The sequence below is a fragment of the Leucoraja erinacea genome, chromosome 19, assembly GCF_028641065.1.
Source record: "Leucoraja erinacea ecotype New England chromosome 19, Leri_hhj_1, whole genome shotgun sequence".
Taxonomy (NCBI): domain Eukaryota; kingdom Metazoa; phylum Chordata; class Chondrichthyes; order Rajiformes; family Rajidae; genus Leucoraja; species Leucoraja erinaceus.
Window position 1 is genome coordinate 2,520,014 of NC_073395.1, and position 19,651 is coordinate 2,539,664.

Genomic DNA, 19,651 nt, shown 5'->3' on the forward strand with positions numbered 1-19,651 from the left:
GCCCAACGGGAGGTCCAATGTCCAGCTCAGTTGCCCAAAGGTGTGGTCCTCGATCAGTAATTCTATTCTCAACTGGACACCGGTCGTCTAGGGATATGAATGATCTTCAAGATCTCCTTGCCTGTCACGGTACTGCTCAGCCCACGGGCAAAATAAAATGCTGCCTTTGCTTGGATCCTCTGGTTGAATCAAAGAACTAGTTTCAGACCCGGTCTCGGTGGCTGAAGTCCACCCAGGTGAGTTCCTTTGACTGAGTTGAGATGTTACAGGACCTCCCGACCCGGTATCTTCCTCCTCCGCCTGCCCTTTACCCCGACCCTATGTCCAGCAAACTTCACCAGAACTTTTCTCCCCTTTTATCAAAAGTCAACCCCATCTTTTAGCGAGTCGCCGCCCACACGCGAGGAGTCGCCGCCCACACGCGAGGAGTCGCCGCCAATGGGTGAAGGGCAAGGACCTTCTCAACCCAATCGGGCCGGGGGTAGAGGGGGGGACACAGGGTTAATATATCTGTCCATTAACCCCCTCTGCTCGCCCTCCCTCGTCCCTTGCGCAGCGAAGGGCTGGCTGTGAAATTCACGAATAGTTGAAAGGTTTTACCTTTGAACCCAAGAGACGCAGGAATTCCCAAGTGGTGGAAATTAACAGCAAACTATTTTCAAGTTAAACCCATCTCTCTCTCTCTCTGTCTCTGCTGCGGCTGTAGTGGAACTCTTGGCCAGCGACGTCTCTAGTTCATTGTGTAACACATAAAGTAACACAGGCAATGCAACACAGTACTCGCTGGAATTTAGAAGATTGAGGGGGGGATCTTATAGAAACTTACAAGATTCTTAAGGTTCTTAAGACAGGCTAGATGCAGGAAGATTGTTCCCGATGTTGGGGAAGTCCAGAGCAAGGGGTCACACAGTTTTAGGATAAGGGGGGAATCTTTTAGGACCGAGAAGAGACATTTTTCTTTCACACAGAGAGTGGTGAATCTGTGGAACTCTCTGCCACAGAAGGTAGTCGAGGCCACACAGTTCATTGGCTATATTTAAGAGGGAGTTAGATGTGGCCCTTGTGGCTAAAGGGATCAGGGGGTATGGAGAGAAGGCAGGTACGGGATACTGAGTTGGATGATCAGCCATGATCATATTGAATGGCGGTGCAGGCTCGGAAGGGCCGAATGGCCTCTACTCCTGCACCTATTTTCTCTGTTTCTATGAAAGCTAGGGCATAGGAAATAGGTAACGTTTCGGGCCGAACCCCTTCGGGATTCGGCCCGAAACGTTGCCTATTTCCTTCACTCCATAGCTACTGCTGCACTACTGAGTTGGATGATCAGCCATGATCATATTGAATGGCGAATGGTGCAGGCTCGAAGGGCCGAATGGCCTCTACTCCTGCACCTATTGTCTATGTTTCTATGTAATGCAACACAGTGGATTGTTGATCACCCCCCACACAGAAACTGCAGATGCCACAACATTGAGCAAAATAGCTCACTTACCTCCTCTCATGATTATGTAGACAAACTATCTCTAGACACAGGTAGATAACAATACTGGAGAAACTCAGCAGGTGAGGCAGCATCTATGGAGCGCAGGAATAGGTGACTTTTCTCAGTTCTAAATGGCCGACCCCTTATTCTTAAACTGTGGCCCCTGGTTCTGGACTCCCCCAACATCGGGAAATGCATTTCGTTGTCTCTGTACTGTACACTGACAATGACAATTAAAATTGAATCTGAATCTGAATCTGAATCTGAACATGTTTCCTGCCTCTAGTGTGTCCAAACCCTTAATAATCTTATATGTTTCTATAAGATAACCTCTCATCCTTCTAAATTCCAGTGAAGATAAGCCCAGTCGCTCCATTCTTTCATCATATGACAGTCTCGCCATCCCGGGAACTAACTTGGTGAACCTATGCTGTGTTTTGCTCAGAATCACTCATCTTATCTAGCACTGAGTTCTGTGCACTTTGTCATTGAACAGTACGCTGTGGACAGCTTGATTGAAGTATTTTCTTTGTCGAGATAGCACGCAAACAAAAACATTTCAAAGTACCTCGGTACACGTGACAATAATGGACTTAGGGATACAGTGTGGAAACAGGCCCTTCGGCCCATCGAGTCCATGCCAACCAGCGATCCCCGTACACCAATACTACCCTACACACACACGAGGGATAACTTATAAATTTTACCGAAGCCAATTAAGCTACAAACCTGCACGTCTTTGGAGTGTGGGAGGAAACCTGAGCTCCCGGAGAAAACCCACGCTGTCACGGGGAGAACGTGCAAACTCCGTACAGACAGCACCCGTGGTCAGGATCGAACCTGTGTCTCTGGCGCTGTGAGGCAGCAACTCTACCGCTGCGCCACCGTGCCACCCAGCTTGCCCAACTTTGCCTGTCAATTCCCTCCACAGATGCTGCCTGACCTGCTGAGGTCCTCCTTTATCTCCTGGTGAAATGAATACATCACAAGCCACAGAATTCTGCCAGAGATGACCCAGGATACTGGCCATAACTTTCACACGCACGCACGCACACACGCACACACGCACACACGCACGCACACACGCACGCACACACGCACACACTAACAATGATCTATTCTACATTTAGAAACATAGAAACATAGAAATTAGGTGCAGGAGTAGGCCATTCGGCCCTTCGAGCCTGCACCGCCATTCAATATGATCATGGCTGATCATCCAACTCAGTATCCCGTACCTGCCTTCTCTCCATACCCCCTGATCCCCTTAGCCACAAGGGCCACATCTAACTCCCTCTTAAATATAGCCAATGAACTGGCCTCGACTACCCTCTGCGGCAGAGAGTTCCAGAGATTCACCACTCTCTGTGCGAAAAAAGGTTCTTCTCATCTCGGTTTTAAAGGATTACCCCCTCATCCTTAAGCTGTGACCCCTTGTCCTGGAGTTCCCCAACATCGGGAGCAATCTTCCTGCATCTAGCCTGTCCAACCCCTTAAGAATTTTGTAAGTTTCTATAAGATCCCCCCTCAATCTCCTAAATTCTAGGGAGTATAAACCAAGTCTATCCAGTCTTTCTTCATAAGACGGTCCTGACATCCCAGGAATCAGTCTGGTGAACCTTCTCTGCACTCCCTCTATGGCAATAATGTCCTTTCTCAGATTTGGAGACCAAAACTACGCAATACTCCAGATGTGGTCTCACCAAGACCCCGTACAACTGCAGTAGAACCTCCCTGCTCCTATACTCAAATCCTTTTCCCTTGACCTCGATTCCCTTTGTCCTGTTTTCGCACCTTGCACCTCCTTATCTCTGTATCTCCCTCCCCCCCCCCCCCCCCCCCCCGACATCAGTCTGAAGGAGGGTCACGACCCGAAACGTCACCCATCCCTTCTCTTCAGAGATGACGCCTGTCCCGCTGAGTTACTCCAGCATTTGCGTTAATCTCTGATCTATGCTAGTTCCACCGACCTGTAATGTACCCATATCCCTCTAAACCTATCCTCTCCTGTACCTAGCCGTCTGTTAAATGCTGTTATAGTCCCTGCCTCAACTATCTTGTTCCATAAACCCACCCATAAACGCAGAAGGTTAAGGGGGGACTTGATACAAGTTTTTAAAATGATGAGAGGGATAGACAGAGTTGACATGGAAAAGCTTTTCCCACTGAGAGTAGGGAAGATTTAAACAAGGGGGCATGACATGAGAATTAAGGGACTGAAGTTTAGGGGTAACATGAGGGGGAACTTCTTTACTCAGAGAGTGGTAGCTGTGTGGAATGAGCTTCCAGTGAAGGTGGTGGAGGCAGGTTCATTTTTATCATTTAAAAATAAATTGGATAGTTATATGGATGGGAAGGGAATGGAGGGTTATGGTCTGAGCACAGGTATATGGGACTAGGGGAGATTATGTGTTCGGCACGGACTAGAATGGTCGAGATGGCCTGTTTCCGTGCTGTAATTGTTATATGGTTATTATATGGTTATGTGGAAAAAGTTGCCCCTCAGGCTCCTATTAAATCTTTCCTTTCTCAACATAAACCCATGTCCTATGTTTTTTGCTGAATATCCAAAAATATATATATTTAAAAAATCAATAATATCTGGAATCTGCAGAGTTTCTGGCTGTGCCTTGCTGCGTGGAGCCATTGGATATTGTTTTGTGAAGGACTTCCCTGCTGGCCAAGAGGGTTACAGCAGGTGAAGGGTGACATTGGCTGAGCTTTGCTTGCAGCTCATTGTTCAGATCTCAGTTCCCTGTGAGCGGCTTTCAGCCCAGTGTTTTTCACACTTCCGTTCCCAATGCTCTGGCAGTTCTGCTGCATGTCCGGTCCAATCCATTGGCAGCTACTGCCCGTGCAGCTGCTCAGTATGGAGGGCAGCAGGGGGAAGCCCAGAGAAACCTCCTCACCATAGGGAAGAAAGACCTGGGTTAAAGAATGCATTTGCGTCCCAGTCTTCACATCGCAAGGCTGGTTACAGCTATCGTTTGCCCGTGTGTCACCATTGAAATGTAGGAACGATCGTGGTGGAGAAAGGCACAGAGTGCTGGAGTAACTCGGCGGGTCAGGCAGCATCTGTGGAGAACATGGATAGGTGACGTTTCACTGACCCGCTGAGTTACTCCAGCACTCTGTGAAACGTCACCTATCCATGTTCTCCACAGATGCTGCCTGACCCGCTGAGTTATGGTGCAGCAGCATCTATGGAGCGAAGGAAATAGGCAACGTTTCGGGGCCGAAATCCTTATGGAAATAGGCAACGTTTCGGGCCGAAACCCGGAAGGGTTTCGGCCCTAAACGTTACCTATTTCCATAGCTCCATAGATGCTGCCTGACCCGCTGAGTTACTCCAGCACTCTGTGAAACGTCACCTATCCAAGTTCTCCACAGATGCTGCCTAACCCGCTGAGTTACTCCAGCACTCTGTCTGTGAAACCTCACCTATCCTTGTTCTCCACAGATGCTGCCTGACCCGCTGAGTTACTCCAGCACTCTGTCTCCTTTTGTGTATTAAGCAGCACTTTCAGTTCCTTGTTGCTACCCATCCACACTAGTTCTATGTGACCTTGTGTCCTCATTTTCTCTCTCTCACTCTCTCTCACCCACTCCCTCCACACAATTTACAGAGACCAATTAACCTACAAGCCCGCACGTCTTTGGGATGGGCGAGGAAACCGGAGCACCCGGAGGAAACCACGGAGGTCACAGGGAGAACGTGTAAACTCCACACAGACAGCACCATTATGGCTGGCCCAGCGGTAGAGTTGCTGCTGCCTTTAGAGGCCCAGGTTCGATCCTGACTATGGGTGCTGCCTGTATGGAGACTGCAAGTTCCCCCTGTGACCGCGTGGGTTTTCTCCGGGTGCTTTGGTTTCCTATCGCACTCCGAAGACGTCCAGGTTTGTAGATTAATTGGCTTTGGTTAAAAAAAAATTGTAAATTGGCCCTAGTGTGTAGGACAGTGCTAGTGCTAGGATCGCCGGGTCGGCACGGACACAGTGGGCCGAAGGGCCTGTTTTCACACTGCATGGCTAAAGTCTAAAGCACCCGAGGTCAGAATCAAACCCGGGTTTCTGGCACAGTGGGGCAACGGTACTACCCGCTGCGCACTGTGCCGTTCTTATTAGGAGCAACTTCAATGCTTTTTACTGGCTTCCCTACGCCTGCAATGTTTGTGACATCTTCCAGCAATAAGGTACGCACCAAACTAATATAATGGGCTTAATGTTCCCAGCACTATTATTGTAACCATAGAAACATAGGTGCAGGAGTAGACCATTCGGCCCTTCGAGCCAGCACCGCCATTCATTTCTTCCCCGTGGATTGTCACCTTGTCGTGGTGGAGAAGCTTGTGTGGTCCTGAGATCCTGAGAGCGATGCCGTCTGGAGCTACGCTCCTGGTAGGGCCACCCATGGCGGTAAGGTCGAGGGGGAGGTCTCTGACAAAGAGCCAATCCAACCAAGACCTCAACGGTGGAACAGGCGGAGGACGATGGCTGACCTTAGTGGAGCGTCACAACGGCTGGGAAGGCGGATGAAGAGTCTCCGGTCGTCTTGGACTCCATGCCACTGGATCCTGACCCAGATCTGTCAAGGACCGTGTGTGTGGTGGCTGTCTGTGCACCAGTCTCCCCCCTCGTTAAACAAAGTCACGCACAGGCCTCCTCCATGACAGGACAGTCATACTCGTTTCAAGTGGCCTCCGATGATGGTGATCATCCTAAATCGGTTCCCCGTTCCTGCTTTCTCCCCATATCCCTTGATTCCATTATCCCTAAGAGCTAAATCTAACTCTCTTTTGAATGCATCCAGTGAATCAGCCTCCACTGCCTTCTGTGGCAGAGAATTCCACAGATTCACAACTCTCTGGCTGAAAAAGTTTTTCCTCATCTCAGTCTGTCCCTCTTTCACGACCTAATTCACGATCTTTTTTACTCGTGGACATTTTTCATCTGGCTAGAAAAACGCCCCGACCTACTTGATGCCACGAGTACCTACGACTAGCATCACGTCCTGCTACGACCTACCTACGACCTACCTACGACCTCATTACTGTCATATGAGGAAAGATTGAAAAGACTAGGCTTGTATTCACTGGAGTTTAGAAGGATGAGGGGTTATTTATAGAAACATATACAATTATAAAAGGACTGGACAAGCTAGATGCAGGAAAAATGTTCCCAATGTTGGGCGAGTCCAGAACCAGGGGCCACACACAGTCTTAGAATAAAGGGGAGGCCATTTAAGACTGAGGTGAGAAAAAAAACGTTTTTCACCCAGAGAGTTGTGAAATGAATTTATGGAATTCCCTGCCACAGAGGGCAGTGGAGGACAAATCACTGGATGGATTTAAGAGAGAGTTAGGTAGAGCTCGAGGGGCATGTTGAGTCAAGGGATATGGGGAGAAGGCAGGTACTGGTTATTGATAGGGGACGATCAGCCATGATCACTATGAATGGCGGTGCTGGCTCGAAGGGCCGAATGGCCTCCTCCTGCACCTATTTTCTATGTTTCTATGTTTCTATGTGACGATCATGCTGCGAGTATGAGTCAAGGGCAAACTTGGCAGAGGTCTTGAATTAGGTGGTGAAGGTGGGACAGGCCCTTAAACAGCACACCCCTTATTCTTACACACATCATGGCATGGAACCAGCCACCCAAGTGGAGCTCCAGGTAAGCTCACATTTACTACACACTGGCTCCAATGCTTGGGAAATTATCCCTTGCCGAGCAACCGTGGAAAAACAAATTCTAAGTGCTTATCAGAAACTAACCCCTTCCATTATAATTTCAAGTTGCATTTTAATTACTGAAGCAGTTTGCGCTTCTGAATCTGAAGTGAAGTTATGTTAACTCAGCAGGTCAGACAGTACCTCTGGAGAAAAGGAATAGGTGACATTTTGGGCCGGCACCTCCCAAAACATCAGCTACTCCTTCTCTCCAGAGATGCTGCCTGTCCTGCTGAGTTACATTGTACATCAGTCTATGAAAGTAAGCAAAGGTACACAAAAAAGCTGGAGAAACTCAGCGGGTGCAGCAGCATCTATGGAGCGAAGGAAAAAGGCAACGTTTCGGGCCGAAACCCTGAAGGAAATAGGCAACGTTTTGGGCCGAAACCCGGAAGGGTTTCGGCCCGAAACGTTGCCTATTTCCTTCGTTCCATAGATGCTGCTGCACCCGCTGAGTTTCTCCAGCACTTTTGTCTATCTTCCATTTTCCAGCATCTGCAGTTCCTTCTTAAACACAATGAAAGTAAGCATGCAGGTACAGCAGGCAGTGAGGAAAGCGAATGGCATGTTAGCCTTTATAACAAGAGGAATCGAATATAGGAGCAAAGAGGTCCTTCTGCAGTTGTACAGAGCCCTAGTGAGACCACACCTGGAGTATTGTGTGCAGTTTTGGTCCCAAAATTTTAGGAAGGACATTCTTGCTATTGAGGGAGTGCAGCGTAGTTTTACAAGGTTAATTCCCGGGATGGCGGGACTGTCATATGCTGAGAGAATGGAGCGGCTGGGCTTGTACACTCTGGAGTTTAGAAGGATGAGAGGGTATCTCATTGAAACATATAAGATTGTTAAGGGTTTGGACACGCTAGAGGCAGGAAACATGTTCCTGATGTTGGGGGAGTCCAGAATCAGGGGCCACAGTTTAAGAATAAGGAGTAAGCCATTTAGAACGGACACTTTTTCTCACAGAGAGTGGTGAGTCTGTGGAATTCTCTGCCTCAGAAGGCGGTGGAGGCCGGTTCTCTGGATGCTTTCAAGAGAGAGCTAGATAGGGCTCTTAAAAGTAGCGGAGTCAGGGGATATGGGGAGAAGGCAGGAACGGGGTACTGATTGGGGATGATCAGACATGATCACATTGAATGGCGGTGCTGGCTCGAAGGGCCGAATGGCCTACTCCTGCACCTATTGTCTACTGTCCATTGTTACTCCAGCTTATTGTGTCTATCTTCGGTTTAAACCAGCATCTGCAGTTCCTTCCTACACATGAAGTCATTTTCTTCAGGCTAACTGTTAGTAAATAAATGTAACTGCAAGCAAAGAGCAGGAGCTAGATTGATGATATAATTTATAAAAGAGCTGATTAGCCTTATTTCGTCATCAGGTTTCCAGCCGAGATGTTTATTTTTGTTCAGACATGTTAGTGTTAGGGATCAATATCCTTGCAGGAATTCTGCATCAGATGTAACAATAGCCAATTGCTAAATAAATCTCCCACCACATTATTCAACCTCGCCCTCAGTAATAAGTTGTTGTTACATTATGTTTAGTTTAAAGATACAGCGCGGGAACAGGCCATTCGGCCCACCGAGTCCCTGCCGACCAGCGATCCCCGCACATAGAAACATAGCCATTCGGCCCTTCGAGCCTGCACCGCCATTCAATATGATCATGGCTGATCATCCAACTCAGTATCCCGTACCTGCCTTCTCTCCATACCCCCTGATCCCCTTAGCCACAAGGGCCACATCTAACTCCCTCTTAAATATAGCCAATGAACTGGCCTCAACTACCCTCTGTGGCAGAGAGTTCCAGAGATTCACCACTCTCTGTGTGAAAAAAGTTCTTCTCATCTCGGTTTTAAAGGATTTCCCCTTTATCCTTAAGCTGTGACCCCTTGTCCTGGACTTCCCTAACATCGGGAACAATCTTCCTGCATCTAGCCTGTCCAACCCCTTAAGAATTTTGTAAGTTTCTATAAGATCCCCTCTCAATCTTCTAAATTCTAGAGAGTATAAACCAAGTCTATCCAGTTTTCTTCATAAGACAGTCCTGACATCCCAGGAATCAGTCTGGTGAACCTTCTCTGCACTCCCTCTATGGCAATAATGTCCTTCCTCAGATTTGGAGACCAAAACTGTACGCAATACTCCAGGTGTGGTCTCACCAAGACCCTGTACAACTGTAGTAGAACCTCTCTGCTCCTATACTCAAATCCTTTTGCAATGAAAGCTAACATACCATTCGCTTTCTTTACTGCCTGCTGCACCTGCATGCCTACCTTCAATGACTGGTGTACCATGACACCCAGGTCTCGCTGCATCTCCCCCTTTCCCAATCGGCCACCATTTAGATAATAGTCTGCTTTCCCGTTTTTGCTCCTGTTTGGCACACTAACACTATCCTACACACACTAGTGACAATTTGTAATGTTACCAAGCCAATTAGCCTACAGGCCAGTACGTCTTTGGGAGTGTGGGAGGAAACCGGGGCACCCGGAGAAAACCCACGCGGTCACGGGGAGAACGTACAAACTCCGTACAGACAGCACCCGTGGTCAGGATCGAACCCGGGTCTCTGGCGCTGTGAGGCATCAACTCTGCCGCTGCGCCACCGTGCCACACATCAATGGGAACAACATATTCTTTAATTGATTGACTGAAAGATATAGCATGGAAGCAGGCCCTTCGGCCCACCGTGTCATGCTGACTATCGATCACTCATTCATACACTTGTTCTACCGTATCCTGTTTTCTCATCCACTCTCTCTACACACAAGGGGCAATTTTACAGGGGGTTACTTAACCTACAACCCTGCACATCTTTGGGATGTGGGAGGCCATAAGGTCATAGGGGATAGGAGTAGAATTGGGCCATTCAGCCCCTCAAGTCTACTCCGCCATTCAATCATGGCTGATCTACCTCTCCCCCCTAACCCCATTCTCCTGCCTTCTCCCCATAACCTCTGACACCTGTACTAATCAAGAATTTATCTATCTCTGTCTTAAAAAATACCCAATAACTTGGCCTCCACAGCCGTCGGTGGCAAAGAATTCCACAGATTCACCACCCTCTGACTAAAGGAAACCGGTCCACACCCGGTAGAAATCCACACGGTCGCAGGGAGAACATGCAAACTCCACACAGACAGCACCCGAGGTCAGGATCATACCCGACCAGCGCATTCCCATAGATGGCAGAGAAATAGACCTTCGCCCCATTAACCTGCCTTGGATTTGAACACAAGGCCCAGGGGCGGAAGAATGATCTGAAATGGTATTAAATTCCCCGTGAAATGACTTCCAGGGCAAGCTGTAGTAGTTGGAATGAATTATTTAATTGATATACAAATTAGAATAAAGAATCGATATTGCACACAACTTTATTTCCTTTAATATATTAAAATTAATGAAGCTTATCTTCATTTCCCTTTAATGGATTTCTTTCAAGCTCTGAGTTGTTGACTCGATAATGAGAAAGGGAACATGATAATGACTTCATCATTGGTTTGCCTTCTGCTTAGCACTTTGTTCACAAGTGGTTTGAGTTGGTTTTGTTTTAATCGGCAGCCTCTGTCAATAAATCTCCTGATGTTATTCCTCCAGGAGGCGTTGCATGTAGAAGGCAGCCAGCATCGTCAAAGACCCAGCCCACGCTCTCTTTTCCCACCTGCCGTCGAGAAGAAGGTGCAGGAGCCTGAAAACCGTGACCACCATGCAGATTAACCCTTATTGATCCAGCCCAGCTATCAACTCCACTGCGCACATATGCATGCCACCCATTACATGGTATTACAGTACTACACGGTACCACACGGTACTGCATTAACAAGGTCAGCAAGCTGTCAGAAGCCACGCCGGAGCTGGGTATGGCTGGCAGTTAGGATCACTTATGGAATAAAGTCTAATCTTTCACTATGTATGTTGTCGTGGATCATTCACAAACTTGGTGTCAGAAGTGGGGTACAAACCCACGCCTCTAATGGAGACGGTTCTTCCCAAACAACCTCAGATAATCCTTGACTGGGCTTTGCTGGCTTTACCTTGCACTAAACATTATTCCCTTATCATGTATCTGTACACTGGAAATGGATCGATTGTAATCATGCATTGTCTTTCCACTGACTGGTTAGCATGCAACAAAGGCTTTTCACAGCACTTTAGGTACATGTGACAATAAACTAAACTGAACCACTAGGTTTTTTGAACAGTGCACAACACTAACCTCTGCAACTATGAACTTCTATGGACTGTCTCCGATTGTTAAAGGACTATAGGGTTTTTTTTCTGTACTAGTATTATGGTTATTAATGTATTGAATATGTGTTTATTATATATTATCTGTGTGTATTGCATGTATAGGCCTGTTGTGCTGTTACAGGTAGGAGTCACATTGTTCCATGGTCCGTATATATGACCCTTGACTTTGATCGTAAATCTCATAATGACCGGAATACACTAAACGTTATTCCCTTATCATGTATCTGTACACTGTAAATGGCTCGATTGTAATCAAGTATTGTCTTTCTGCTGACTGGCTAGCACGCAACAAAAGCTTTTCACTGTACCTCTGTACACGTGACGATAAACTACACTGAACTGAGCTGAGAATGTAGTGCGATTTTTATTGTTCTTTCTTCGTTGGATAAAAGCATCGTTGGCGAGGCCAGGTTATTTTTATTCATCGCATTTTGCTCTTTTGAAGAAATGATAGCTGCCTTTATGAGCAAAGCGATCTTTCTAGTGAAGAATTACTCTTGCAATGTATCGTAAAGAGGACTCTGCGAGATTTGATCGGTTCAAGATGAAGGATTCTTTACAATTGTTATAGGAAAGATATTGTCCAGCTTGAAAGGGTTCAGAGAAGATTTATGGGGATGTTGCCCAGATGCACCGAGATGCACAGAGTCTCTTGCCCAGAGTGGGGGAATCGAGGACCAGAGGACACAGGTTTAAGGTGACGAGGAAAAGATTTAATAGGAATCTGAGGGGTAACTTTTTCACACAAAGGGTGGTGGGTGTATGGAACAAGCTGCCAGAGGAGGTAGTTGAGGCAGGGACTATTGTAACATTTAAGAAACAGTTAGACAGGTATTTAAGAAGGAACTGCAGATGCTGGAAAATCGAAGGTAGACAAAAATGCTGGAGAAACTCAGCGGGTGCAGCAGAATCTATGGAGCAAAGGGATAGGCAACGTTTCGGGCCGAAACCCTTCTTCAGGCAGGTACATGGATAGGACAGGTGTGGAGGGATATGGACCATACGTAGGCAGGTGGGGCTAGTGTAGCTGGGCCATGCTGGCCGGTGTGGGCAAGTTGGGCACACTGTTTCCACAGTGTATCATTCTATGAGTCTTTGATTCTATGATTCACAATACATTTGCAAGACAGGCTGGTGGGGGATTGGGAGGGTCCAGAGTAGAGGTTCCCATGAGCTATACGTGGTCTATCAGAGATAGACAAATTCTTGATTAGAACGGGTGTCAAGGGTTATGAGGAGAAGGCAGGAAAATGGGATTAGGAGGCAGAGATCAGCCATGATTGAATGGCGGAGTGGACTAGATGGGCCGAATGGCCTATTTCTGCTCCTATAACTTGTGAACGATGTTATCTTTGGAGAAACAGGCGGAAGACAAAGTTTACTGCAGAAAGAGTTGTACTGGAAAGCATGACATATATTCAGGAAACAAGAGATACCATTAAAACTGATATACAACGGGTGTAGAATGAAGTTTTCGAGAGTTAGTATTGGAATTAAAAGCCTTTTTCTTTATGTCCATTGCCCGTAAACTCGATGTAATTAAAGCATTAAATCATGTCTTAAAGCCTTGAAAATATTCACTAACGACTCTGCCCAGGTGTCTTGTTGATGTCCCTGGGATTTTGACGTGCGGTAAGCTGTGAAGACTAGAGTCAAGAGTATCCTCTCGAAGTCGGCGGGCTTGAGCTGCCCTTGGTGCTCGGACAGTTTGTGAGTTAGTCTCCGGATGTCAGAAATATTCTTGGGGATGATGGTGTTGACCAGGACGTTGAACTTCTTTCCTGACCTCATCGACATGAGCTCCTTGTCCTTCAGCGAGCACCTGAAATTGTCCTCGAAGTTCAAGCCGTCCCATAGAAACTGGAAGTATTAAAACAGAGAGATAGACGTAAATGACCAGGTTCAGGAATAGTTTCTTCCCCACAGCCATCAGCTTATTAAACCTGGCTCGGACAAAACTCTGAACATTAATAGCCAATTATCTATTATTTGGCACTTTAGTCACCACTTTATCTGTTTTATTTATTGATGTGTGTTTACATTTATATATAATGGTATATGGACACACTGATCTGTTTTGTAGTCAATGCCTACAAAAAGTAGTAAACACTGCCCAGTCCATCATCGGCTCTGACCTCCCTACCATCGAGGGGATCTATCGCAGTCGCTGCCTCAAAAAGGCTGGCAGTATCATCAAAGACCCACACCATCCTGGCCACTCACTCATCTCCCCGCTACCTTCAGGTAGAAGGTACAGGAGCCTGAAGACTGCAACGTCCAGGTTCAGGAATAGCTACTTCCCCACAGCCATCAGGCTATTAAACCTGGCTCGGACAAAACTCTGAACATTAATAGCCCATTATCTATTATTTGAACTTTACCAGTTTATTTATTCATGTGTGTATATATTTATATAATGGTATATGGACACACTGATCTGTTCTGTAGTAAATGCCTACTATGTTCTGTTGTGCTGAAGCAAAGCAAGAATTTCATTGTCCTATCAAGGACACATGACAATAAACTTTCTTGAATCTTGAATCTTGAACACGTGGTTACAACTGTGGAGGAAGGCACTGCTGATGCCGGTTTACCCCAAAGACAGACACAAAATGCTGGAGTAAAACTCAGCGGGACAGGCAGCATCTCTGGAGAGAAGGAACGTGACTTTGAAACTCACAAACAGTAACCATTTGCTCAGATTTGTGTTGCAAACTCTAAACTGTTACTCTTACAGGCAAAGTTAGAATCTGTAAGGGCACGATGGCGCAGCGGTAGAGTTACTGCCTCACGGCAACAGAGACCCAGGTTCGATCCTGACTACGGATGCTGTCTTTACGGAGTTTGCACGTTCTCCCCGTGACTGCGTGGGTTTCCTCCAGGTGTTCTTGTCTCCTCTCACACCCCAAAGACGTGCAGGTTTGTAGATTAATTGGTTCCAGTAATTTGGCTCTAGTGTCTAGGATAGAACAAGTGTATGGACTGCATGGGCTCGATGGGCTGAAGGGTCTGTTTCCATACTACATCACTAAACTAAACTAAACTAAACTAAGCAAAACTAAACTAAATTTTGAGCAAAACACAAAGTGCCGGATTAACCCAGCAGGTCAGGCAGCATCTGTGGAAGGAATGACAATAGACAATAGGCGCAGGAGTAGGCCATTCGTCACCTATTCCTTCGCTCCATAGATGTTGCCTCACCTGCTGAGTTTCACCAGCATTTTTATCTACCTTCGATTTTTCTTAAACAGGAGAAACATAGAAACATAGAAACATAGACAATCGGTGCAGGAGTAGAGGCCATTCGGCCCTTCGAGCCTGCACCACCATTCAATATGATCATGGCTGATCATCCAACTCAGTATCCCGTACCTGCCTTCTCTCCATACCCCCTGATCCCTTTAGCCACAAGGGCCACATCTAACTCCCTCTTAAATATAGCCAATGAACTGGCCTCAACTACCTTCTGTGGCAGATAATTCCACAGATTCACCACTCTCTGTGTGAAAAATGTTTTTCTCATCTCGGTCCTGAAAGATTTCCCCCTTATCCTTAAACTGTGACCCCTTGTCCTGGACTTCCCCAACATCGGGAACAATCTTCCTGCATCTAGCCTGTCCAATCCCTTAAGAATTTTGTACGTTTCTATAAGATCCCCCCCTCAATCTTCTAAATTCTAGCGAGTACAAGCCGAGTCTATCCAGTCTTTCTTTGTATGAAAGTCCTGCCATCCCAGGAATCAGTCTGGTGAACCTTCTCTGCACTCCCTCTATGGCAAGAATGTCTTTCCTCACATTAGGAGACCAAAACTGTACGCAATACTCCAGGTGTGGTCTCACCAAGACCCTGTACATCTGCAGTAGAACCTCCCTGCTCCTATACTCAAATCCTTTTGCTCTGAATTGGAGATAATTGGAGAGAGTGTTGGTGAGGCAGTCACACCGTAATGATGGAGGGTGCAAGCTAGTCATTGTAGAGTGGTTATCGAGAGAAGTCTAAGCACCAAGGAGGATTATTAAGGCTTCTGTAATTCATGGGGAGTCAAGCAAGGAAGGCAATTACCACCCAAATTATTGCTTGACAGCATTTCACCGAGTAACACTTACATAAAGGTTTACATCATGGCACGGGCGACGGAAATGTAGACGTTACAGGAGCTGGAGATTTGGTCTAGGTTGGCCTGGACCTACCTGATCTCCCAGTTGCCAAACACTTTAACTACCCTTCCCATTCCCACACTGGCCTTTCAGTCCTGGGCCTCCTCCATTGTCAGAGTGAGGCCACATGCATATTGGAGGAACAGCACCTCATATTTCGCTTGTAGACAAAATACAGGAGAAACTCAGCGGGTGAGGCAGCATCTATGGAGCGAAGGAATAGGTAGCGTTTCGGGTCGAGACCCTTCTTCAGACGTATTTCGCTTGGGTAGCTTACACCCCAGCGGTATGAGTATTGATTTCTCTAACTTCAAGTAAGTCCAGCATTCCCTCTCTCTCTATCCCTCCCCCACCCAAATCGCACCAGCTTCTCGTTCTCATCTAGCAAACAACTAACAATGGCCTGTTTAATTTCTCATCGTTACTTTGTTGCATATCTTTCATTCATTTGTTCTATGTCTCTCTACATCACCATCTATATTTTTCTTTTCCCTTTCCCCTGACTCTCAGTCTGAAGAAGGGTCTCGACCCGAAACGTCACCCATTCCTTCTCTCCAGAGATGCTGCCTGTCCCGCTGAGTTACTCCAGCATTTTGTGTCTACCTTGGAGAATTCTACGTTGATACGGCCGGGTTGTCAGCTTGCCAAGCAGAGGACGAGGTGCTGCTGTTTAAAAGGCATTCATTGGAGGCCACAATGTGGGAGGTGCAGCGCTGCCCCACTACTCCACTAGAGGGGATGAGAGATCTCTTGAAGTGAATTTCTCCACTTTCAATGAGTTTACTCAGCAAGGTTTAGACAATAGACAATAGGTGCAGGAGTAGGTCCATTCGGCCCTTCGAGCCAGCACCGCCATTCAATATGATCATGGCTGATCATCCACAATCAGTACCCCGTTCCTGCCTTCTCCCCATATCCCCTGACTCCGCTATCTTTAAGAGCCCTATCTAGCTCTCTCTTGAAAGTATCCAGAGAACCTGCCTCCACCGCCCTCTGAGGTATAGAATTCCACAGACTCACCACTCTCTCTGTGAGAAAAAGTGTTTCCTCGTCTCCATTCTAAATGGTTTACTCCTTATTCTTAAACTGTGTGGCCCCTGGTTCTGGACTCCCCCAACACGAGGAACATGTTTCCTGCCTCTAGCGTGTCCAAACCCTTAAAAATCTTTAGAGATTTAGAAATTAAATCTTGTTCCTCTACACCTTCTTCAAGCGACAAGCGTGAAAATACTAAGTTTGCCCGGTGTAGATCAAAATAGCAATCATTTGGTGGACTTTATCTGAGTTTAGTTTAGAGATACAGTGCGGAAAGAGGCCCTTCAGCCCACCGAGTCCGTGCCGACCAGCGATCACCCCACACATTAACACTATCCTACACACACTGGGGACAATTTACATTTACACCAGGCCAATTAACCTACAAACCCGTACGTTTTTGGAGTGTGGGAGGAAACCGGAGCACCCGGAGGAAACCCACACAGGTCACAGGGAGAACGTGCAAACTCCACACAGACAGCACCCGTAGTCAGGATCGAACCCGGATCTCTGCCGCTGTGAGGCAGCAACTCTACCGCTGTGCCACCACTGTGCCACCCTTGTGTCTGTATATATTTTGGGTGTTGGGTTGCAACAGAATGCCACAGCATTGCTGCTTATTCTGGTCTATTTGCCCATCATCTGGTCTACCTTGAGCTTCTATTGCTCGAGAACTCCCTTGGACATTTGCCCGGCATTGAAGAAATTGGTTGTTATTCCGTAGTTATGCTGGTCACACCACTGGGGCTGGTGAGGATTTCATTCCTGGTTTAAACGTACTCTGGTGAATACAAACAGCTTTTCCCAGTAGAGGCAGATAGTTAGTTGGCTGTTTCCTTTTGCAACTGGGAGGGGTTTGTAATTGTTGGTTGTTATTCTCGCTCTGCAAGATAACATACTGGTCCAATATTAGTTGGCACAGCGCTCTGTACAGCACAGCAGAGGTCTAGTGAAGAATGTGCAGCAATATGTGGACTTGGAACTGTCTGCTCATGAGCATTCAGGGCATTGTATACGTCTAGAACAAAGCATTGTGAAATGTTCCAGCTACTCAAAGAGCTCTGCCCAAAATTCAGCCAAAGCGGTTATTTGTGTCAAGTTACACATCAAAAGCACAATTGTTGCACTGAATTACTTTAAAAAATTCAAATACATTTGTACCCAAGGAATGATTATGAGTGGGTAGAGCCACCGCCTCACAGCACCGGAGAACCAGGTTCGATCCTGACCTCGGATGCTGTTTGTGTGTGTGTGTGTGTGTGTGTGTGTGTGTGTGTGTGTGTGTGTGTGTGTGTGTGTGTGTGTGTGTGTGTGTGTGTGTGTGTGTGTGTGTGTGTGTGTGTGTGTGTGTGTGCGCCTATGTGTGTGTGTGTGTGTGTGTGTGTGTGTGTGTGTGTGTGTGTGTGTGTGTGTGTGTGTGTGTGTGTGTGTGTGTGTGTGTGTGTGTGTGTGTGTGTGTGTATGTGTGTGTGTGTGTGTGTGTGTGTGCGCCTATGTGTGTGTGTGTGTGTGAGTGTGTGTGTGTGTGTGTGTGTGTGTGTGTGTGTGTGTGTGTGCGCGTGTGTGTGTGTGTGTGTGTGTGCGCCTGTGTGTGTGTGTGTGTGTGCGTGTGTGTGTGTGTGTGCGTGTGTCTGTGTTTCTGTGTGTGTGTGTCTATGTGTGTGTGTGCGCCTGTGTGTGTGTGTGTGTGTGTGGAGTTTGCACGGAGTTGCTGGAATAACTCTCTGCCTCAGGCACATTGATAGGTAACGCGACTCTCGTCAGCAGCGGCCTCTGCAGCCGTCTGCGTTTTTATTATTTTTTGTCTATGTTATTATGTAGTTTTTGTTGGGGTGTGTGTGTGTGTGGGGGGGGGTGGGGGTGGGATTGGAGGGAGGCGGTAACTTTTAATCTCTCCCTGCACGGAAGACCCGACCTTTTCTTTGTCGGGTCTCCGTTGTCGTTGGGGCTGCAATGAGGAGCGGCCTCCAACAGGAAGACCGGGGACTCTGGTGCCGACGACTCACCTCACCGTCGCGGAGCTGGCCGAGTCCGGAGCGGGTGGAGCTGTGGTGGAGCGCTGCTGCTGCTGCTGCTGCGACCCGACCTCCGGAGATTCGGAGGCTGCAACTGTGGGTCGGGTCTGGCGGACGGCGGCACCGGGAGCCCGCGGGTCCCTGGAGGGAGACCGCTTTTGAGGGCTCCCGCAACGCGACTTCTCCCGCCCGAGTTGCGGGGTCGAAGAGCTCCTGGAGCGGGGCCTGACATCACCGCCCCGCGCGGCTTGGAATGGCCGCGGGACTCTACGAGCGCCCGCCGGGGGCTCTAACATCAAGATCCGGTGTGCGACCTCGCACCACCCGGCGTGGCTTTAATGGCCGCGGGACAATCGCCATCGCCAGCCGGGGGCTTTGACGTTGACTCCGACATCAGGGGGGGGTGGGGGGGGGGGGGGGAGTGCAGTGGAGAGATACGTTTTTTTGGCCTTCCATCACAGCAATATGATGGATGTTTATGTAAATTATGTTGTGTCTGGGGTCTATTTGTTTGTAATGTATGGCTGCAGAAACGGCATTTCGTTTGGACCTCAAGGGGTCCAAATGACAAATAAATTGAATTGAATTGAATTGAAAGTAACGTCACCTAATGATGTCCTCCACAGATAATGCCTGGCCTGCTGAGTTACTCCAGCATTCATTGTGTGTCTATTTTTTGAATAACATAGAACTCTTGTGAATGGGTGATCGATGGTCGGCGTGGATCGGTGGCTGAAGGGCCTGTTTCAATCAGTCAATGCAATCAGTAACGGTCTCGCCCCGAAACGTCACCCATTCCTTCTCTCCAGAGATGCTGCCTGTCCCGCTGAGTTACTCCAGCATTTTGTGTCTTCTAGGGGCAATTTACAGAAGCCAGTTAACCTACAAACCCGGAGGAAACCTGCCCGCTTGCAGGGAGAACGTGCAAACTCCACACACACAGACAGCGCCAGAGGTCAGGATCAAACCCGGGTCTCCA

The 19,651-nt window shown here is 47.6% G+C and overlaps 1 protein-coding gene across 1 annotated transcript in view; it reads right to left on the bottom strand.

The window, feature by feature from the left end:
• Nucleotides 1–11,624: 11,624 nt before the first annotated feature.
• Nucleotides 11,625–19,651, bottom strand: part of LOC129706083 (protein FAM180A) — a 31,002-nt gene continuing 22,975 nt past the window's right edge. Inside the window, exon 3 of the mRNA XM_055650053.1 lies at nt 11,625–13,325. Within this exon, the coding sequence (XP_055506028.1) occupies nt 13,005–13,325 (321 nt within the window). The 3' untranslated portion in view covers nt 11,625–13,004. The remainder of the gene's footprint in view (nt 13,326–19,651) is intronic.